This window comes from Terrapene carolina, unplaced genomic scaffold (genome assembly GCF_002925995.2).
Source record: "Terrapene carolina triunguis isolate 2854851 unplaced genomic scaffold, T_m_triunguis-2.0 Scaffold22, whole genome shotgun sequence".
In the NCBI taxonomy this organism is placed as follows: Eukaryota; Metazoa; Chordata; order Testudines; family Emydidae; genus Terrapene; species Terrapene triunguis.
Genome location: NW_020664373.1, coordinates 12,390,246 through 12,413,918, shown reverse-complemented (window position 1 = coordinate 12,413,918; position 23,673 = coordinate 12,390,246). Strand labels below are relative to the sequence as shown.

General features: G+C 44.4%; 1 protein-coding gene across 1 annotated transcript in view; it reads left to right on the top strand.

Moving 5' to 3' along the window:
- The window catches only part of LOC113406097 (adhesion G-protein coupled receptor G2-like), a 75,085-nt gene that overhangs the window by 37,668 nt on the left and 13,744 nt on the right, over positions 1-23,673 (top strand). Inside the window, exons 16-29 of the mRNA XM_026648722.1 lie at positions 322-392; positions 2,416-2,489; positions 3,889-3,928; positions 4,077-4,111; positions 5,938-6,035; positions 6,682-6,748; positions 7,336-7,859; positions 13,399-13,585; positions 13,928-14,084; positions 18,250-18,393; positions 18,653-18,775; positions 20,513-20,558; positions 20,679-20,782; positions 21,150-21,274. Coding sequence (XP_026504507.1) covers positions 322-392; positions 2,416-2,489; positions 3,889-3,928; positions 4,077-4,111; positions 5,938-6,035; positions 6,682-6,748; positions 7,336-7,859; positions 13,399-13,585; positions 13,928-14,084; positions 18,250-18,393; positions 18,653-18,775; positions 20,513-20,558; positions 20,679-20,782; positions 21,150-21,274 — 1,795 coding nt within the window. The remainder of the gene's footprint in view (positions 1-321; positions 393-2,415; positions 2,490-3,888; positions 3,929-4,076; positions 4,112-5,937; positions 6,036-6,681; positions 6,749-7,335; positions 7,860-13,398; positions 13,586-13,927; positions 14,085-18,249; positions 18,394-18,652; positions 18,776-20,512; positions 20,559-20,678; positions 20,783-21,149; positions 21,275-23,673) is intronic.

The following is a 23,673-nucleotide window of genomic DNA, read 5'->3' as shown; positions in this document are numbered from 1 at the left end:
TGGGTCCCTGTGTGTGCAGTCTAGTTTTTCTATCTTGAAAATGATATAGGAGAAATAGAAGGTGTTCAGAGATGGGCAGCAAAAATTATTAGAGACCTAGAGAAACTAAAGATAATGGGAATATTTAGTTTAGAGAGGAAATGAATAAGCATGGCAAAAGAATACAGAATAATGAATGGTACAGAGAAGGTAGATTGAATACTCTTATTTATCTTCTCGCATAATACAAAACAAGTGAAATGTATAGTTCTCAAAATGGTTCTAAATCAAGCAATTAACCATGAACGTTATTATTAACTTTGTTTGTCTTTTTGTATTTAGTTTTCTACATGGGCTATGTAAAATTTCAGTACAGTGAAAAAAGCAATAATACTTCAGTAAGTGTTGAAATAGTAAGTCCTAAGAATTTTTTATCCATTCTATCCATTTAAATTATTCTTATCCTAATATGATTTTTAAAATGTTTTGTAAATTGTTAACTCTTATATCACAATTTGCTTCACAATCGCTAATGGTTCCTTTGGTACCATATCAGTGTACTAGATGCCCGATGTCCATTTCAGCAAAATGTCCACTATGTGCAGTAAACATAGAAATATCAGTTGTTTGTGTGATGCTTCACGGGGGTACCCAAGGCTGTGATGCACCTTGCCATGACCTGCCGTTAGTGTGAGGAAGTCTTGTCTGTGCCTGTTGTGTATCAGCTCCCTTTCTCCACTGACCATGGACAGCACAAGCGCTCCCCACGAGGCTTCACAGACCCCGCTGTTAATTTACAGGTTAGCAAATGGTACACTGCAGCCCTCGAGTGTCTCCCTGAAGTGTGCAGCCCTGGTCCACTGCTTCCAAAGAAACAGTACACCCCAGCTTACCAGTTCCACTTCAGATCACCACTACGCTTAGTACAGAGCGGTTAGATAAGTTTGTAGGGAAATCAAGTATAAGTTTATTTAACAAAGCATAGTGATTCAAGTAATAGCAAGTAGACGTGTTGGAAACAAATAGTTACATATAAAATCAAATAAAACACATTCTAGACTAACCAAGTATTGCTCACCCAAAGTCCTTTAGTGGTTTAGAGCCAGGCTTGGATGACCCTCCTTACACGAGACAAGCATGCTTTCAGCTTGCCTTCTCGGTGAAAGATTCAGTATGGTTTTTTGAGATATATCAGTCCTATCATTCATCTTTATTCATAAACAGGACCCCCTGTTGTTTATTTATTCCTGTAGATTTCCTCTTGTAGATTTCACAGTCTCTTCTTTTGCCTGTGACTCAGTATGCAAACAGACCTACACTGGGAGGCGTACAATAGACAAATGGCCAGACAGAGCCATAGGTGTCTGTTACCTCCTGCCTGAAAGGAGAATTTCTGGGGTATGTCACCTCCTGGTGAGAGGGGCAGTGGGTATCATCGGCTAGGGAAGGCTAAGCCATGCTCCCCCCAAAGCCAGCAGAGGCTCAGTCCAGCCGCGGCCTGGAGCTCAGGCTCGGCCAGCAGCTAGGGGCTGGGGCAACCAGGGTCGAGCCCACCAGTGTGACCCAGGGTGACCAGCGGGAGTTGGACCATCCAGGGTAGCCCAGGGTGGCTCAGGTATCAGGCCAGCCGGCAGGGGTCGGGCCAGCTGTGGCAGCTCAGACTGGCATAGCTGGCATGGCTTGGGCTGGCCCAGGGGTTGGGTGGGGCTGGCCAGGGTCAGGTTGGCTGGAATGGCTTGGGCAGCCCGGGGATCAGGCCCGCCAGTGTGGCTGGGGACGGCCAGTGGGGGTTGGGCCAGCCAGGGTGGCCTGGAGCAGCTCAGGTATCGGGCCTGCTGGCAGGGGTTGGGCCAGCTGGGGCAGGCCAGAGCAGCTGGGGTGGGCTGGTCGGCACAGCTTGGGTTGTGGAATGCTTGGGGCTCCAGATGCAGGGAGAGGAGGGAATCAGGGAGGTGGGGCCTCAGGCGGAAGGGATGGGGCCGGCGGGCTAGCCTCCCCAGAGGGCGGGTTCACCTGCTGCCCCTACCTGGTCACCTTCCTTAACTCCAAGTCCTTAAGAATATTGTTTTCAGTATAGTTATATAATTCCTTAAATATTCTCCATACATAGATTTTACAATGATTATGAATACCAGTGGGTTACTGGTTTTCAGTAGACACCTCACATGCCACCCTTCGGTGAACTATCATGCATATATCTGGCCCAGAGGATCCCTGAAAAATCCTATATATCCCCTGTGCTCTCTGCCAGTTGGCATCCAGTGGTTCCTGGGTCACAGTTGTTAAGATTTCTGTTAAAACATGTTTTACAGTGTGCTCATGATGAGTGCTTTTAACCTTTGCAATTTCAGACTGTTGGGTTGAGTAAGATGTGCATTTTTAAAAAATGATATAAGAATTATCATTTTTAATTATTTGAATCTGTGTTTCTAACAGATTGATGATGTAACCAGTAGCAATAAAGTCACAAAATTAATTCCATTTATAACACCTACTCTACAAGAATCAAAGTAAGTAACTTATAACTATCATCATAAATTGACTCTTCCAATTCTGTGGAATCCTGTTTGTATTTAAGATTAAGTGAGAACTGTTATATCATCAGCAGGTTCTTCACTTCTCATTATTCCTGTATTTATTCTAGAATGAATAATATTTTAAGGAATGCATAAGGAATTTCAGTATTTTCTCACAGCATGGGTAAAATTTACATTGCTTAGACTATTCTTAGTTTTAGTTTTATTTATTGGTGTTTTGATATTTTACTAATAGTATTATTTGCTATCCTTATTTAGACTTTTACCCTGCAACTTCAGTGGGGCTCCACACAGATGCAGGGGTCTATCTTTGCAGGATCAGGGCCTTAGTAAGAAAATAACAAAGTGTGTTGAAGTTGTGTGAAATTCACCATGTGTACTGGCAGGCTGATTAAAGGGGAAATATCTGATCACTTATTTGTTGTCAGCTGTGAATTCAAATGTGGGTGTTCATCAGAAAAACATGGTTGACGCAGTTTTGGTCTCATTCTGCTTAGAAAATGAAATGTTGTGCTTATGATTGCCTACATTCATTTGTCACATTCACCTTGTTCTGTTTTAGACTCTGGTGCCATGTTTTCTTTCATAATATTCCAAAGATATGTACTTTGCTTTCTTTGCAAACATCCAAAACTCTTGGTTAGGCAAAACAAAGCTGATAAGATCATTTTCCTAACCCATTACTCTGGTCAAATTCCCCCCTCTTTGACTCTCTCTGCTGGCTCTTCCTGTTTCACTGCATCAAATTCAAAGTTGGAGTGGCATAGGTTTGAGCAAGGTTGAAGTGGTAAGCTATAGATTGGAATTCAGAAAAATTCCCTTGCAAGTTGGTGCTTATTCTATAGTTGAGGGACAGATCTTGTTTACAGAAGAAGCCTGTATGTCTCTTCTGTTCCCAAGCCCTGCTTCAATTACAAGTTCTCATTGTGTTCCACATACTTGCTTGTTAGCAGAACACAAGTCAGAAATTGTCTGTTGCTCAATATTAAATTACTTTAAAATAAGTGAATTGATAATAAAATACATTTATATGGGTGTAATGACAGAGGATTAAACTTAAATTCCTCTGACATTGTCAAGTACCAAACAGGAATTACAGGGCTTCATCCAAAATGCCAACCAATTATTTTGTTAACAAATACTGTTTACTATAATATTAGACATTTGCACCTTTAAAGTAATTATACAGTTTTAAAATATGATTTTGAGTTAGCATGTTAGGAAATCATTGCCAAGTAAATTTCAAAGAACATTTGAAGAAATATTATATATCTTAACATTCTTTTAGTTCCTACCATTTTAACTTCTGTGAATATCTTCTTTATAAACGTAAGTAGAATCCACCATTTATAGTTAACCTTTGCTTTTAAAGAATTTCAGAATTCAACAAAACATTGCAGGAACTAAGTGAGGTAAGCACTTTTATTTGTGTGCTTATTTGTTATTATAGCTATTTGGAAAAGAGCACTTCCTATTTATTTCTGACATTCTCAGTATCTGATGATCAAACATGTTTTCTATTGGAAGAATATTTTACTTTTACTTTATTTTTCCTTACAGTCTTCTGTTATGGAGTGTGCTGCAGAAAACCAAAGGTCTGCCATGTTAAAGTTTTAAATAATAATTTTACCCCTAAGGTCCCTGTACTGTATAGTGTACAAAAAATGGATATGTAGTAGAACTGAGCCAAACTAACTAGGAAATCAAATGTGGGGCTGATCTTGCCTCAATTAAAATACATGGAAACAGGATTGAGGACCTATGTATACAGACTCAGGGACAGAGAGACCCTGAATCAAATCCATTATCATTATCCATAATCCCATTGAAGTCACTTTGGATTTACCCCAAAGTGTCAGAGAAGGGAGGAAGATTGGCTAGAGTACATCTTTAGGGACCATTGCCAGTTAGTGCAGGTTAGGATAGCTGCCAGGATAGGCTAATCTGCAACATGGTGGGTAATAGGGCAGAGGGGGAACTGTAACTAGCTCCTTGACAGCTTTGTTCCTCCCCCTCCCCCCGCCTGCCCGCAGCTTTGTTCATGCAACATAAAATGCCCACCCTTTCTCAGTGGAGAAGAGGATTTGACCAGACCAGCAGGGAGGAAGACCGAAGGGATGGCACTGAAGATAGAACAGGACATTTGTCCCACGCCCAATTTGCCAGTTAGTAGGGGGATAGCTGATCATTTTTTGGTCAGCCACACATATCCCCAGCCCTGGATTATAATGCTTCTTCCCTAGACATGGGCACCATCTTTGCTGGCACTTAATGACTTTCTAGCCTCCCTCTCTGCGAGTTATTGGTCTTGAAGTAGGGTTGCCAACTTTGGTTGGACTTATTCCTGGAGGTTTCATCAGATGACAATCTTTAATTAAAGATTAATCTTTAATTTCTGGAGACTCCAGAACAATCCTGGAGGGTTGGCAACCGTATCTTGAAGGTGGCATAATTTTGTTTTATGTACTGTGGGCCTAGCCCCTCTGTGGGATCTGGAAGGATTTTTCCCTCCAGACAGAACTGGCTGATGTCCTGAGAGTATTTTGACTTTTTCACATCTTCTGGGAGGCTTGGATTGGGAGGAAGAATGTTTGAATTGTTTCCACTGTTGCTCAGTATGAGGTAGGGTAGTTGCTGACTGGCATGCTCCTGGGGTAATCTGATTTTGCTGGGGATTAGAAGGGAAGTCTCTTAAATCTAGTGCAGATCAAAGAATTCCTAGTCTCTACCTTCATTTGTATGAGGGGGGCAACTGGTTGGATCCCACAAATGACAGTGAGATCAGGCAGAGACTGACTGATTTCTTGTTTGGGGTTATGATGTCAGGAGCGCCACCAGCTTTTCTGCCGCCCTAGCCGGCGGAAGGTCCCGCCCCGAAATGCCGCTCCCCACAGAGGCGGCGGAAGGTCCCGCCGCCGAAATACCGCTGCAGTCGCTGCCCCCCAAATTGTAGCGCCCTAGGCGACCGCCTAGGTCGCCTAATGGATTGTGCCAACCCTGTATGATGTAAAGCCACGACCTCTTGCACTGGCCCCTTATTTTGAGTGGTAAAATTTGGGGTACTGGTCTCATCAGGATTACTTTGGCTAAACAGAAGTTTCAGCCTGTCACTTAAACTCAGTCACTGTGTTGTGTCTTCATTCACCTACTTGTCTGGCTTAACTGAGTGCAGTGGAGAATCTGGCCTTAAGACTTAGTTGGTGTCTGTGGAACAAGGAGAGAGTAAACCAGCACAAAGTGATACTTTTGTTCTCTCTATTTTTAAATTGAAAAGGATAGGTTGTTAGCATAATAATAGTCCTCAGATTTGAAAATAGGTTGGGAAAATGGTACTTGAATTCAGATATTGGCAGTATTTCTGTCTACAGCATATAAAGTTAAATCTGTTTCTTGTTTACAATTAATTTTCTTCTCATTGCAGTATATCAGTCTGTAAGTTTATAGTAAAGCTGGCCAAGACTGTTAATATAAGCAGTTTAATAGCACGTGTAAAAGACAGAGCAGATATACGCCAAATTGGTAAGTTGTCTTTAATATATTTTTATTACAGTGTCCCTCTTCAGTCTAAGGATAATAATTTTAAAGATGGCCTGTAAATGTTTTAACAAAAAAGAAGCAAATGTATTTTTAAAATAAAAGCGTTAATTAAAGTTAGTTGCAGGTACAGTATATGTGAAGTATCTCTCTGCCATGTTTCCTATTTTGGATATTCAGACATGGAAACGTATTTAGTGTTTGTATTTATTGGGGAGATTTTGTGTTAGAAAAACTGCTGATTAAGTTTGTACAACAAATTAACGAAGGACAGGCTGCCACACTACTTGATAAAGTACAGGTATTTTTATGGTAGTGGGTCATGCTATCTTTTTTAAAATCACAAGTCATGAAGTTGTGCATTCTATACTCCATTTGTTTGCAACATGCCAAAAGAGCCATCTCCACTGTCTGTGACAGCTTGTGCCACTCTGCAATGATGAAATGGTGTACTAATATTTATATTGATTTATTACATGATTATGAATGTGAAAAAAAGCTTGACAAACTATCTCAAAATGCTTTATGGAATTTAAATGGTCAAAATATGATTTTCAACAATTGTATATAATGGCTATGAATGCTACTGGACAAATCAGGATAATGCTTTTGTGTGTCTTTGTCACCATAGACCTGTGCTTCTGTTCAGCTCTGCAATCTTGGCCCTCAAATGCTGAAGAGTTACAACTATTGCCATGGTAAGTATAAATAACAAAGGCTTCCTTTCCTATTTAAGGAATATTCTGATTTTTAGTTTGGGATGCACTAGCAAACACCCCAGCCACAACATAACAATTGGGAAGGGAATCTCCATAAGTAAAAGCCATTGGAATTTTCCTCTCCTTTTAGCTCTCTCACATGGGTTTTCCCACATGCTATAAGGTCCAAAGTCCAGATATCATCCACAAAGTAGGCACCCAACATAGTGTTGCTATTACAATACCTAAATTACTGGTGAACATTTAACAAAATAGATTTCAGAATTTGCATCCTCAAACTGTGACAAATTAACAATATTTGTTGCCAGAGTACCACAGTCATCTGATATGATGCACTATTGTAATGATCAACAGAGGGTCCTGTGGCACCTTTAAGACTAACAGAAGTGCCACAGGACCCTCTGTTGCTTTTTACAGATTCAGACTAACACGGCTACCCCTCTGATATTGTAATGATGTTATTTAAAAGGTTTCCTTTACTGAAGCCTTATTAAATTGTGTTCTTTAACATATAAACAATGCTAAGCTTGCCACAACTTTCATACCATTCTTTTATTTTTCTATAGTTATGGACAAGTCACAGTTGTATGCGATGCCCCTACCAAACTTGGCCCTTCAGCTTCTCCTACTGCTTCTTCCAGTAAAACTTCTATTGACAAACCTCCTCATAATATTCATCCCCCCAAACATACCACTGTTTTTTCTCCTCCTCTTTCAACCAGACCTAACACTACAAATCATCTTTTGACCAAACCTATTGCTACGCATTCCACCACACCTACTACAATTCCCCCTGCTACTCCTTCTCCTACACACACCACTACAATTCCCCCTGCTACATCTTCTCCTACAAGTACCGTTAGAATTCCTATGCCTTTCACCAAACATTTCACTACATCTCTCACCAAATCTACCACAATTTCTCTTCCTACATCTCCAACCAAACCTGCTACTGTAGTTCCTTCTGCCATTCCTTCAACCAAACCTATAAATGTGTCTTCTGCTCCTTCCACTGAACCTACCATCCTCTCTCCTCCTGGTATTCATTCGACCACTGATAGCCAAGCTACCGGGGCCAACGGTACAACAGGTAAATATGACAAGCTGATAGATTGGCATCTTTTGTGTGAGGGAGTTTTTTTCCCCTCACAGAACTGAGATCTTACCTGTTTAATAAAGTTTCAAAACTGATTTAAGTAACATAGTTCTGAAAGAGCCTTGTGCTGTTAAGAGTCTTAAGCAAACCTAATAGAGTACAGAACTCTCTTTGGGAGAGGTTCTGCCACCCTTACTCATGTTGACTAGTGCCTTACTCTACAAGTAGACCCATTGATAACAATAGGAGTTAAGGCTCTATGTGACCGGTTTCTAGCACCACACATTGGATAGGCAAAATGCAATAAACAAATAAGAGTGACAGAACTGGGCAGAAAAGTCTTGAAATAAGTTTGAATTTAAAATAAGTCTTCATGATTTTAGAGGCTTTTATGCTTCAGTGAAAAAACATAGCAAAAAAAAACAGAAGAGGGATGGGAGCGGGGAAAAAGAGAATATATTTTCAATCCTGCAACTAAATGTATTCTTCAGATAAATTACCAACTGCTTTCATATAGTTCTCTTCTTTTTTTCCCTTAAAAGAAAGAGATTCGGAGTCATGGCAAAGAATTCTCAGTTGCGGTCATAAAAAAAAAAAAAGCTTTGTGGAAACAAAGCAAAATTATCCATCAATACTAGATCCTCCTTAAAAAGTTGAAACTGGGTGGGAATATCCTCTGAGATTTTAGATATTTACATTTGTGTGAGTATGTTGTCTCTGAAATCCCTACTCTGGATCTTATCCTACTCCCACTGAAGTCAAAAGATAAAACTTCCAGAAAATAGTTAATTAAAATGTCATTAAAGGCCAGACATATCATCAAATGTGCCTGGTCTACTGAAGACCACTGCGCCAGCCAGAGTGACCATGGCTGATGGCATCATACCAGACATTGTAGAGAGAAGTTCCCAGATCTGACTCAGTCCTGTGAATCCATGAATCTCTGGGGTGGCCCCTCAGGCAACATCAGGTAGAATCCAGGCATACACCCCTTTGTATGTCGATGGAGAGTTTGAGAGCACGGTGTGCTGGGATATTTTTGTCCATCCTGGCGACATGGCAGAGGAATATGCAATGCTGATTTTGAATACAGTGAATGACTGGAGAAAGGGCAGATCTCTGCAAGACTATGGCATTTTGCACAAGTCAAACCACTTTATGCTCAGGATTTGGTGATGACAGTGCATATGGAATGCCTCTAGCTCTCCAAGTCTGCCTGTAAGAGAGTCCAAGTTTCTGACCGATATAGCAGTATGGCAGTACACAAGTTTGATAGATCCTGAACTTTGTCTCAGCGCAGAGATGTTTTTGCATCCATAGGCAAGGCATGGACTTCATGTAGGAGGTGGTGAGACCTATTTGTCAGAGGACATCTGGTTTGCTGTGACAGTTTGAACTCAGCTTGTGGCCTAGGTAGATGAACTCATCGGCGCTGTCCATGGTGCTTGACCCCATCTTTATTGAGGATTCTGGTGGCCCAGCTCCAAGGTTCTGGACGTTGGTCTTCTGCCATGAGACATTCAACTCCATGGTGTGGGCAGCATCTCGGAAACTTTGAAGGCAGGGTGGAAATTCTCTGGCTTTCCCACAAATAGGGCAGCATCATAGGCATAATCTTGGTCAATGAACGTGGCTTGACCAACCTTGATTCCGATGTTTGGAGCGGGAAATCCTAGTATTCAGTTAATAGCTCAGCAGAAGGCTGCCAGGGAGAGAACACAGCTCTGCTGCACAGCTGACGTTGTGCAGAAAGCCATGAACCAATGCACACTTTCACACTGGTACCAGCGTGAAGATCATGCACTTGGAACTCCAGCTCCTTTTAGTGTGAACCTGTCAACCAGATCAAAAGCTGACCTGTGATGAAAGTGCTGACCTGTCAACCAGATCAAAAGCCATATATTGATGTCAATATATGCCGTGTGAAGTGGGTGGTTAAATTCTTGGTGCATCTCAGCTGGAGGGTAAAGGACAGTCCCATAGTGAAACCTGATTGCTGTGGAAGTCTATTAAAAAGTGGCTGCATCCTACCAAGCAGAATGTGAGCAAAGATCTTTCCAGGGACCGATAGCAGTAAGATCAGCCTGTAGTTGCCACACTCAGTGCAAGATCCTTTACCCTTGCACAGGGATACTATGATGTAGTCTTTCCATTCTGCTGGTACTCTCCCTGATGCCCACTTTTAAAAACAATTGGTGAAGATCAATGCACCTCTTGTCATGACCAGGACATGGGCGGTCTGGCCTAGTGGGTAGGACCAGGAGACTAGTCTAGTGGTCAGCACAGGAGTAGGGCCTGATGGAGGAGCAGGAGTTGGGATCCATGAGTCAGGATGCAGGAGTCATAGGTCAGAGCCGGAGTTAGAAACCAGGAGTCAAGCTGAAGGTCAGAACCACAGTCAGGAATCAGAGGTGTAGTCGGAGACTGTAGCTCGAGTCAGGGATCAAGGTCAAGCAAAGGGGCAGAGCTGAAGAACAGAGGCAGGGTCAGAAGCAGGGAATTGAGAGTGGGGTCTGTTATAGCAGCACTCCAGGTACTGAAGGGTGGCACAGACATCTTTCTGGAATTTCCTCTATGCTTAAATGGTGAGTCTGGACCAATCAGAGGTCATGGAGAGGTGTAGCCAATCAAGTCTTCTGTGGAAGGCACTTCTTTTGGTGCTTAGTCTCCTGGGGTTTATAGTACATTGATCATGGTTCTGCTATGATTGCTGGATGGGTGGTGTTGTAGCAGAGGTCACCCAAAGCTCTGCAGACCAAGGTGCTATCTTCTGGATCCTTATACCTCTGCTCAGCTGTGCCTGATGTAAAGACCATTGAATTCAATGGAAGGATCCTCTCTACATTGGTACAAGAAAAGTAGAAGAGTAAAAATAGATAAATGTCAGCGTTACACTTTTTATGGAATCAATATTTTTGGAACTTGGCATTTTAAAATAGGGATGCATCTCTCACCTGGCCCAGTACTACACTGTACAGATGCCAGTCTGTTGTGAGTGGACCTAAATGCTGGATCTCAAATGCTTCTAAACCAAATAGGTCTGGGCAGGGACTACTCACTGTTTCTTGCTCTGGGACTCTAAGGCACATACATAGGCTCCATCTGCTTATCTGAGCCCTTCTTGGGATGTGGGACTCCACAGTCCAGGTGCTCCAGACCATGAAACCACTGCCTCAGACCTAGTTCCCAAGTTGCTTATACACACTCCTTCAGAATTCCTCCTAAACTGTGGGAACTGTGGCTTCTTAGTTTAACCCCTTCAGGGACAACATGGCAGGAAAGCAGGGAACACACAGACTTAGACAAGGAATTTCTTAATCACAGTCACTTTACTCTTAACAAGCACAAGAGAGTTACAGATCTTTTCAAAATAGCAAGTCCTGAGATGCGTCCTCCCCTTGACTAGTCTCACTGCTCCAGTGAGTTTGAAGTTTGTCAGCCCTTCAGACTAGGCAGAGTGCCTCCTGCCTTCTTTCTCTCCAGCCAGTCCTCCTTACATGTAGGGCAGCCAAGATTATACCATAACTATAAATATTTTACCAGTTAATGCATGTTTTCTAACAATAGCTCTCAATTTAAGGATATAAAATTAGAATTAGCAGGCTGAAAATTAGAGACTAGTTTAAACAAAACAGGGTCCATTTACACCGGTGCTGAATTTTAATCTTCTTTATATATGTGAATAGTATAATTCCACAGTGATTTAATTAGTGATGAACATCCACCTTCTGGGCTAGGCTTGCTGTGTGAAAACAAGCTGGGTGAGGTAATATCTTTAATTGGACCAACTTCTGTTGGAAAAAGATACAAGCTTTTGAGCTTACACAGAGCTGCTCTTCTGACCTGAAGAACTCTGTGTAAGCTCGGAAGCTTGTCTCTTTGTCCAAGAGAAGTTGGTCCAATAAACAATATTACCTCATCTGCCTCGTCTCTGTATCTTCGGCAGGTCTTCAATGACTCAGCCTTCTGGCCTAGTCACACACTGTGGAATAGAACAAACCCCTTTCAGGGTATACAGTCTTTAAATTGTCCGGGCCCTGGTATAGGGCATACCCCCTGGGCTTCCTCCCCAAAGACATTGTCTTCCTGGAGCCCTCCCTAGTCTCAGTATTTGCTTAGTCCCCACAGCCAGCCAGGAGCATCTTCCTATTTCCCCCATTCCCTGCCACACTGAGCTGTCCATGGTCCTGCTGCTCCTCCAGCCAGCTAGGAAAATGGTCAGCTCTCTTCCCACTCCAGGCAGCAACTGACTGTTCTGTTTCTGCTGCCGCTTTTTATATGGCGCTCCTGGGCTCTGACTGGCCACTCCAGCAGCTCCTCTGATTGGCTGCTTCCCCTGCAGCCATTGTAGGCTGCTTAGAGGACTTCTCTTCTGCTCTTTTCTGGGGCTGGGCGAGGCAGGGCTATGCAGCCTCCAGCAGGGTCTCCAGACGTAGTCCACCCCTTCACAGTAACCCACCAGTAAGTGTGTGTTATAAGTCTGCCTCTGTGCCAGTCTGCAGAGAATACTAATCTGTTATAGCCTTAGCTCTGGAGCCTAGTCTCTTTAATTCAATCCTTAATAACTCATGCAGTTAATTCTGGAGGTCTATGGGTTCAATCCCTGGTATATCAGCCTAGATCAGTGGTCTCTAACCTTTTTACACCCAAGATCACTTTCTGAATTTAAGGGCAACCCAGAATCTACCCCGCCCCTTCCCTAAGGCCCTGTCCCTTCCCCGAAACCCCACCCCGCTCACTCCACCCCCCTTTTTCTCTGTCACTCACTCTCCCCCACCCTCACTCACTTTCACTGGGCTGGGGCAGGGGGTTGGGGTGCAGGAGGGGGTATGGGATGCTGGCTCTGGGAGGGGGCTCAGGGATGGGGGTTGGGGCACGGGCTCCCACCAGGGGGCACTTACCTTGGGTTGCTCCCAGTCGGCGGTGCAGAGGGGTAAGGCAGGCTCCCTGTCTGCCCCAGCCCCACTCAGGCACATTGGCACCTCCTCCCCATCATGAGCCAGGCCACCGTCCCACCCTGCCAGCCAGTAGTGCACCACATGGCCATGCCGGTCCCAGAAGGGACCAATGCGCCCTTGCGGCCCCTGGAGGGGACACATGGCTCTGCGCACTGCCCCTTTCTGCAGGCATTGCCCCCACAGCTCCCATTAGCCACCGCTCCCCATTCCTGGCCAATGGGAGCTGCGGGGGCGGTGTTTCTGGGCAGGAGCAGCGCAAAGAGACCCCTGCCCCCTCCGCCCTGCAGGGCTGCTGGGGCGTGCTGGCCGCTTCCGGGAGTGACATGGGGCCAGAGCAGGCAAGGAGCCTGCCTTAGCGGCAGGCAGCCCCGCTACGCTGCCACGGCCAGAGATCATGATCAACTAGGAGAGTCTCCAGGATTGACCAGTCGATCGCAATCAACAGGTTGGTGACCACTGGCCTAGATGGTAGCCATCACATAATGGCTCATTTTTCTCCTCAGGTTTATTCCCTTTGACATACACAATATTCTGATGGTTTTCAATTAATGTACACTATTTTTCTTCTGCCATAGGAAACATTTTGGATAATCTGTCAAATATCACACATACCACGATTAATCCCTCTGAAGTTGAGAGCATAATATCCAAAATGGAAAGTGCTCTGTCAGCCCAGAAAATAGAGCCAAAGGTTGCAAAAGGGATGGTCAACACAATTAGCGATCTCCTAAATGCTCCATTACAATCCCCAATGTCTAAAAGGTATGCATTTTTGTAAACAGATGAACTGAATGTTGTGTTTGTCATCTTGGTAAAGTGATACATTATAGGTAGCTCCTCGAATGATGGGCAAACTATCAGCCTGCACTTTTTTTCCTCGCCCACACTGAAATTTTATATCAGAGGCATGATTCTGATTCCACTGGTTTTACACTGATGTAACTCCATGGCCTTCAGTGGAGTTCCTTCTTATTTACATTGGCATAAGAGAGATCAGAGAAAAGCTGTGATTGTTTTCAGAATATGCTTGGCTTGCTGTTTCACAACCGCTTGAAAATGAAGCGATAGGCGCATTGTAATACTAAGCATATTTTGTCTTAACAGAATAATAAAAATAGTGGATGCCATTGGCTTAAAACTGAACTTTTCAACAGAATCCATTAATTTTACCTCCCCGGCCTTGGCTCTAGCAGTCACCAAAGTCCACAGCAGCAACTTCAGCAAAATGTCATTCGCTGTCCAAGATTCATCAGATCTTCAGGTAAAGTCACCTATGATTTTAATCCTTAAACATTTAAATGCAGACTCTTTGTGGATAAAGGGCATTTGTTATATTGAAAAATAGAGAGATTTAATCAAGAGAATCTGAAATCCAGATCTGCCATAGGATATTTGTTAGGCATGTCTGCTGTAATCAGAGGATCTTTATTAACTAGTTTGCTTTTGAAGTCTTCAAAAGATTTTTTTTTAAATTCTTCCACTAAGACTTATAGGAGAAAAATTCTGTATCGATAAGAAGGGTGTAAGCTACTGTCCTAGCAGAAGCTGATATTTCACTAACAAGCTGTTAGTAAGGGAACAGGCAGAACACCAGAAGGATTTGGCAAAACATCCCCCTACTCCAGCAGCCTAAAATCATGAATAGTTTAATCACCCACCCCCAGAGCATTGAAGAATTTCAAGGAGTTTTGCCAGATGGCCTCACCTGTCAGAAGTGGTATTAGAATTACATTGGCTGCCTGGAAAAGAGCTATTAAGTTGCTTAGTTGATGAATTTCATATATATTTGCCACTCACAGTCAGTTGGCCTTGCCAAGAAAAAAGTGCTTGGAAAGGTTTAACACCGCTTTCTCACTTGAAAGCCTTTTCACCCCCTGATTTTGGGATAATTCTGAAGGGCACACTACAAATCATTAAGGCTTTTTCTGTGAGAGATCAAAAGTTCTCAACAAATATTAGAGCACTGTTGGTCTTCCCAGGCAAGTTGGTAACACAGTCTGATTTGAGCAATAAGTGGTACTTATATCCTTCTAGATTATAAATAATGTGAAATAACCGCAAGATCTAAGTTCTGTTTTGTTTTCCTAAGAATGTGTGAAGTATAAGTGTCTGGTGAGACTAGGAAGGAGGTAGTAGTGGAAACTTGACATTTGCTACTCCTGGAGGAATTCTGCACCACTGTGCCTGCACAGAATTCATGTGTCCCCCCAGATTTTTTTGCTTCTCCACAGAAAATGATGGGGAAGCAAAGGGAAGCTGCAAGAGCGGTCATGAGCTCCTCCCCAGCAGCGCAGGTGCATCATTTTGGGTGCCTGGAGCAGCTGGTGGAGAGGTAAATCACCAGAAAGGGGGGCAGAGCTGGGATGCCCCAGTGAGTAGTTTCTACCCTGCGCTGGGCTCAGCTGCTAGTCCAGGCTGGGCTGGGGAGGACGGGACTTCCTCTTTCCCTGCAAGGAGTGGCCAGGGCTGCGTCAGACCCACCCCTGGCTGCAGGAAGCTCTGTACCCCCTTCTGCTTCCTGGCCCAATGCTCCTCAGCCACGGAGGGAGGGGACACTGTACAGGGAGTTACTCCCCCGTCCGCCCAACCCCTGTGCATCCAGAGCCCTTCTGCACCCAGACTACCCCTGCTGAGTCCCCCATACTCGAATTCTCAGCCTGATAGGACCCATTCCTCTGCACCTGGACAACCCTGACAAGCCCTCCACACCCAGATCCCCAACCCACCGAGCCCCAACCAGCTGCACCCAGACCCCCACCCCACCAAGCCCCACTTCCCCAGCACCTGGACTCCCTCACCAAACTCCATCCCCCCTACACCCTGCTGAGCCTGAACAACTTTCACTTGGATCCCCCCTGCAGAGTCCCATTCCCCCTGCATCTGGAACCCCTTAATGAGCCCCTGTGCATCCAGATCCACTCCGCACCCGGACTGCCCACCAAGCCATCTGCACCCAGATTGCCCCACACAGAACCCTCTCACCCCACATTAAGCCCCTCCACACTTAGATTGTGCCAGGCTGAGCCTGCCTGCCCCACACCTAGGTCAGGGGCCAAGGCTGGGCGTGTGAGACTTTGTCCCTCTCGCTTGCTATCTTGGTGCATATGGCATGGAGGGGCAGGGCCCCAGGATGTTTCTGGGGCAGGCCTGGCCCTTGCACTGTGTCAGGGTTGGGTGCAGCCTCACTGCCCAGTCCATGTCCAGAGGAGTGAGGGAGCATTGCAGGGTGATCTCCCACCTCTATGCAGCCAGTGACCTGTGCTCCCCACTGCCATGCTGGAGCCTCCATATCTCTTTATGGACAATAAAATATGCAGAATTTTAGAATATTGTGTGAATAAATTCTTAATTTTTTGGTGAAGAATTCCCTCAGGAGTAATTTGGCTAAGTAAATCTCATGATGTACTATAAGGTTTAGGGGACTGGTAATGAGATATGCAGAGCTTTTCAACAAATTTGTATCTAGTCTGGATTAGAGTGATGGAAATGCCTTCGTAAACTTAGCTGGGGTCTCGGTGCTAACAGCCTGAGAGGTGAGAGACTGGGTTCTGGAGTTTGAACTACCCTTGCACACTTAGAAGTTACCCCTCCCTGACCTCCAGGGCAGGACTGATGCACATTGTTAGGGCATTGCTGGGAAGCTTGCGCTGCTGTTTCTCGGCTGTGACTGTTCTTTTGATTATACATATGACTTCTGTCTGGAGTTCTGAGAGTCTAACACCTTTCATGAGCTCTAAACTATGACTCTTTTTTTAAGTTGCACAACTACAGTATCTTAGCGATACTAGTTACCTCAGAAAGCTAACGAGACTGAAACATACTTAATCTTAAAGGTGTACCCCAAAAGTTTAGCTAAAAGTTAACATCCTGTTTGTATGATGTTACATCTTTAAGGTCTTGAGAAAACTGAACTACAGTTTATCTGGTTTACCTGCTAGAATGAATGACATCACCAGTACTATAAACTATGGAATAAAAATAAGCAGTTTAAAAAGGAATAATTATTTCAAACCTTTGCTTTGTATAGTCATAATTAAAGATGAGCCCACACCAAGATCCTAGCTCTGAAGACACCCAAATTTTGAAGGAGTTCAAATTATGATCCTAGATTTAAACCCAAATTTTACAAAATGTCCTTAGTTTTATAATATGCCAAATCAAAATTCTGATCTGCAGACCTTTAACTTTAGGGCTTGATCTCATCTCCTAGTTATGGTGTCAGATGTCTGGCAGCAAATGATGTTAAAGTTGGGATAATTGTCTCAAATTTTGTTTAAGATGCAGTATTAAACTTCAGTTACAAACAGTGGCTATGTACAGCTCTTTTGGATTCATACAGAAAGGGTTTGGGGATTTCTTTTAAAAAATAAAAACAATTTTGTAGTAAACCTTTAATAACATTGTCATCACTGCCACCTGCTTCCTGATGTCTGGAATTTAACTAGTTAAATACTTCTGTAAATTTCTGTGCTACAAAATACCAACTTTGGATAAGCTAAAATATATGCGGAACTATATGTCTGTTTCCCAACTCCCCCCTCCTTACCATCTCAGTGTTTCTTATAAAAGCATACATTGTTTTCCCCTCTTCTCTCAGCCCCTGGAATGACTCCTTAAGAGCTAGATTGTTGCTAGCCCCAGTGCAGCTGTGCAATGCTCCACCTCCTGCATAGCTCCTACATTAGAGCTACCCAGATTATGGCTCTGGGTCCTTTGCAAAGCACGGTTACCCACAATGCCGATGCTCTGTCCTCATGAGCAAATGGATGGAGCCATAGCTGGGTGCAAGAGCGGAGGTAAATTATTTCTCCCCTGGAGCTAAAGAAGAGCAGGGGATGCAGCTAATAGGGAGGCGAGGTGTGCAACATGAATTTTCATATGGGGCTGGAGAGTGAGCCTGTCCCACGTGCACCTGGCAGCAGCAGCTCCTGGTCTGCAGGGCTTGGCCCAGCTCCCTGCTCTGGGCATTGCAACATGACTCATTGGGTGGGGTAGTGCTGCAACCCCACGTACCATGTTACAATGCCATTCACTCAAATTTGGCTTGGGCACCCTTCCATCACAACAGGTGGGTGGCTGGGCCGAACCTGAATGGCCCTGCAACCACATGCACTAGGGCTCAATGCCAAGAATGGGGAACTGGACCAAGGCCAGTGGGACAGGAAGCACCGCTGCTGGGGGTGCATGGGCAGACTTGCTCTCCAGCCCACAACCAATGGTCCATCAGCCCCCGCCCACAAGTTGCAAAACCTGGCTCTGCCACTGAGGGGAAATAGTATGATTCTGAGTCATGGTTCCTTCCCAATGGTGCTCCGGGGGTGGCACAGCTATACAATAGGCTGCTCCTATATTCAAGATTGAGCCTAAGGCACAATCTAATCTTCTGTTAGCAACAAAAATTATGCCTTTTTATGTTTAATTTTCAGATTGCTCTAGGGACCCAAGCACCTATAAATAGTGTTGGAGCTATTGCACTGCCTTCCTCATTGCTGACAAACTTGTCTTCTGAAGATATGCCTCTGGCTTCTAGAATTATATTCAACTTTTTTGAAAAGACAACTCCATTTCAGGTAACTTTTTGAGACCCTGTACATGAGGGCTCCTTCATAATGTTCTTTAACTCCATGTTAGAACTGATCGAAAAATGGGGTGGTGGGGGCAAATGAGCATAAATTTTCACAAAAAAATCATTCCGTTTCTAATCAGAAGATTTTAACATTTCAGACATTTTTGCCCAGCTCTAATCATTGCAATAACTGAAATTGTGTGTGTGTGTGCTCTATTGTATTTAATTTTTTTCTACTCTTAGTTACCTTTTTGTTGTTTCAGGATTCGTCACTCGAGAATCTCTCTCTAATCAGTAATGTCATATCATCAAGTGTAGCTAACCTCACGCTTAGCGACTTGAAGGCAAATGTTACTGTCACTCTACAGAACACCAGGCCTATTCAGGTATGACTTAAGTTTTAGCAGTTTACAAAATGCCATTTTACTGACTCACTTAGAATTGTTTTAGCACTTATGCTATGTTGAATATGCAGGCTGCTTCAGTTGCTCTGTGGTTCTTTTGTGGTTTTCTCATCTAAGTTCATTGGCTTCAAAATTTCCAACAGATCTCATGTGAACCAATAATGTTTATTAATTAACATTATGCAAAGCATGGATTTGCAGTTATTAGGGATTTCTCTCTATTCTATCAAATTCCTACCCAGCCAGCATATTTTATGTTGTTCCCCCTTAGATGAATGAACATCTCGAGTGGGGTTTAGGCAGTTGTGGCTAATAGGGAAACACTGGCAACAAGGCTTTCACCGAGGTAATGCAGCCAGGAAACAGCATTTAGCATATAGCCTTGGCTTGGCCTGTGGGGTTGTCCTTAGATCCACACAGATTTGGGTAATCTATACATTTTGGGGGCTGATATCCCCTGCTTGTTCATGGATGGATTAAAATCTGCCGGTCTCCCAAGAAACATTCTGGGTTGAAACTGGCAGAGATTCCAGTCCCTTGTGTGGGATTTTCCCAAAGCTAGCTCTCTGTAATCAGAACTTGCACTGGTAAAATGTTGAGGCCAATGCAACAATGTAGTATTGTTGTTCATAATAACATTATATATCACTTACTAGCTGCAATGTTCTAGGATCCTCAAAAATACAACACTTTTAAAACTTTAACATTGCAATACTAAAACATGACCAAAAAAACTTTAAAAAAACAAACAAACCTAATTCCTTTCCAGAGGCAAACTTACAGATATCACATATTCTGCCCTTATGTTACGTATCCTAAGATGAAAAGTTCCATTCCCTCTAAACTAAGAGTTTGATTCTGCAGACACTTATGAGTAGCTTGTATTCAGATGAGTAATCCCTTTAAAGCCACAAGTAAGATGTGCAGGGCTGTGGTCTGTCACAGGCCAGTACTCTCTCCCCCTGGATTTGTTACTGCAAACTGTCCTCTCACACACTGATAGCTAGCTTTATTTATAACGTGCTCTGCAAGGGTTTGTTCCCCACAGCATAAGGCAGCGGTCCCTCAAACCTTTACCTAGTACCCAGGCACAGGGAAAAGAGAGATCTCACCTCTCAAGCTTCTCTGGCCCTTCCTTTCAGCCTTACCCTCCTATCTCCGCCTGTCTCTTTTTTAACTGTCCTCAGCTGAGGAACTAAATCATCTTATTAACTGGTTAATTACCTGGTGCTTAACCAATGATCTGAATTTGGCCCTTGTAGGGACGCTTGTAAAGTGCACAGAGTGATGAGTCAGCCTTAGGTGACTCACACTCTGTCACATGGTCCAAGAGGTTAAGATAATATTTAGGATGTGAGAAACTTGGAAAGATTAAAATAAAACCTTAAATTCAATCTACACTGTCCATACAGACAACAAAACAGCAGGTAGTTAGGAAAAGCCCCTATTCCTACCACCAATAATAATCCTTCTGCACAAGCTAAGGGCAATAGATCTACTCATATAGCCAAGTTTAGTTTGTTATGTATATCCACATTTGTATAGATGTCCTCATCCATCCACAGTCTGGTACACCTTAGGCTAACATAGAAGAAATAGCTTTTCCTTATTATGTTGTATTGCTATAGACAGTCCTTACTTCTCTGTCCATTTTACACTCATAACTGCCTTACTCATCAACTTATAATTCAGTAAAATGTGTGTATTTTTTTCAAACAGGATAATTTAACAGTTAGATGTGCATTTTGGGACTTCAATAAAAATGGTAAGTATTTGATATCACCATTTCTAAGTGCCATGCCATCTCAGCTGTGTTAACTTTTGTTAATCGTTTTAAGAGATACTGTAAATATTATCCTTAATGGAATCTTGTTATCTGTAACAGGTGGCAAAGGAGGCTGGTCATATGAAGGATGCATGGTTAAAGAAAGGAGAGCAAATGAAACCGTTTGTACATGCAACCACCTCACAAGTTTTGGAGTTTTGCTGGTAATTAGTTATAAATAATATCCCAAACTGGTGCATTTGGATCCCTGATTCAGGAAAGTGCTCATGCACATGCTTAACTTTAAGCAAATGAGTCTGTTGAAGTGGGGGCATGACCAATGAAGTCTAAGGGTATGTCTACACTGCAGTTAGACACCCGCAGCTGGCCTGTGCCAGCTGACTTGGGGTCGCCGGGCTTGGGCTAAGGGGATTCATAGATTCATAGATTCTAGGACTGGAAGGGACCTCGAGAGGTCATCGAGTCCAGTCCCCTGCCCGCATGGCAGGACCAAATACTGTCTAGTATTTAAAAATGTTTAACTTTAGAATAGATGTTCGGGCTTAAAGATAATTTCTATTTTCTTTTTAGGACCTGTCCAGAAATTCTCCTTTATCACCCATCCAGACACTGGTTCTGACTTTTATCACCTATATAGGCTGTGGCATTTCTGCAATTTTTCTTTCTGTTACTCTTGTAACCTACATAGCCTTTGAGTAAGTACCTGCAGAGTTAAACTTACATTATAAACTTGACCATGATTGTCCATAACCACCGCCCTGAAGGACAATGGATGAGTCCTTTCTTCTTCAAGTGATTGCACATGTCCATTCCAATGTAGGTGTGTGTGTGCCCCAAGAACAGTCGCCAGAAATTTCTTTCTCCATAGTACCCGTCAGGGTGGCACTGGTGCCGTCTGGTGCCGTGTGTTCATAGCACTGGTTTAAAGGGCCCAACTGACCCTGTGTCCTTCAGTTCCTTCTTACCGCCTGTGATGGTCGCTGGAATTGTTCCTCTTGCTACGGTAAGCTTTTCAGTGGACTTCCTTTCTGATTGTTGTATATAGTTTGTTTCCAGTTAGTTAGCAGAGTTTTCTCCGTACCCTTCAAGCCCTGTGTTGCCTGCAATAAGACAGTGCCCCTGAGTTGTTTGAAGTGGTTGGGTGAGGCTCACATTGGGGACTGGTGCCAAATTTGCAGGGACTTTAAACCCCATACCAAGAAGGACTGGCAGGCTAAATTGAAGTTTCGCCTAATGGAGGCAGCACTGAGACCTTCCTCTGAGCTGAGATGGTTGAACTCGGCACCGAGCACCTCAGCGTCACTAAGGAGCGCTTCTCCTATGGTGTGGGAGTCCCGGCACTGTGTGCTAGCCTTGTTGCCGAGGAAGAGGCACACGGGGCAGCCAGCCAAGAGGGGATGTTCCCCGAATCCTAAGAAGGCCAGGCATGGAAAGCAGAGCGGAGTGCAACCTAAGTCAGGCCACTCCTCTGTCTTGGCGTCAGTCAGAACTGTTGACTCCAGGCCTTATGTGTGTACCGTTGAGTCTGTTACTGGACGAACCATCGGCACGCGAGGGACAGCGCGGCACCGGCGCCACTGAGGTGCTGTCTACACCGGAGGCGTTTGCTGCTGCCAGAGATCTGGTAGTGCTCTCCATACTGCTGTTACCGGCAGTACAGGAACCATTGTTGTTGGTGCTGGCGGCCAGGAGAGAGCACGTAGCCCCCAGTGGCTGCTTGGTTCTGGACCCTACGGTACCGTCTAGAAGAAAACCAACGCAAGCTTCCTCACCTTGGCACTGATATCCAGCACTGGTGAGAACCGCACCTCCATGGTCCCCAGAGGGAAGCTCATCGTTGGAATTGGAGGTTGGGCCGTACTCCTCTCAGCAGAGGAGTCACCCCTGTTACCCCTCCAGTCATCCTTGCCCTGCCATGGACCACAGCACAGGAGTGCCATTGAGTGCTTGGCCTAATGATCACTTACCTATGCCAATGCAATGGACCTTTTGGAACCCATGGGCATTGCCCTTGATGGTGGGGCCCCATTCGGGATGCTCATTCTTGCTGGCCTCTGAGAGAAGAGCACATCCGTCCCATCGGGCAGCACCTGATCCGGACATTTCGGGCAGGAGTGTCCTGGTGCTTATGGACAACACTGCAGCTGTGTTCAATCTCAACAAGAAGGGAAGGGCTCGCTCTTCCTCCCCCTACTCACCCTGTATCAGGAAGCAATTCACTTATAGGAGTTCTGCATAGGCCACATAATTTTTCTTGAGGCTTCTCACCTTCCGGGAGTGCAGAACGAACTGGCAGATTGCCTCAACAGCCTCCAATCATCATAAGTGGTCCCTTTTCCTGGACATCATGAGGGATGCTTCCCAGTGTTGGGGGACTCCCCAGATAGACCTGTCTGCAACTGGGTTTAAGTTTTGCTCCCTGCGAGGCCACAGCCCAGGTTTGCTCACAGATGCCTTCTTGCTCCCATGGACAGTTCACCTGTTCTACGCTTTCCCTTCTATCCTGCTCGTGCACAAGGTTCAGCTAAAAATCAAGCGGGATTGGGCATGGGTCATTCTTATAGCCCCACCTTGGCCCCGTCAGCACTGGTTCGCCACACTGCTAGGCCTTTCAGTGGCTGCTCCAATTCCACTCCCTCTATATCTGGACCTGATCTCCCTGGACCACAGTCGTCTGCTCCACTCGAACCTCAGCTCCCTCCACTGTTGGCCTGGAAGCTCTGTGGGTATGTCCTGGAGAGCTGGCTTGCCCTCCACCAGGGCTATGTACCTCTCAAAATGGAGGCGGTTCTCCATATGGGCTTCCCAGCAGGGAGTCTCACCCACAAAGTTGTCTCTGCAGGACATGCTCGACTATTTGCTATGCTTGAAACAGCAAGATTTAACAATTTCCTCAATTAATGTCCACCTTGCAACGATTTCATCATTTCACCCCCGGTGGAAAGCTGGTTCATTTTTTCATGAGATGTCCATCCATTTCATCAAGGGCCTGGAAAGACTATACCCCCAAGTACAGGAACCTGTCCCTCCATAGAACTTAAACCTGGTCTTATCAAAACTTATGGGTTTCCCATTTGAGCCATTGGCAACATGT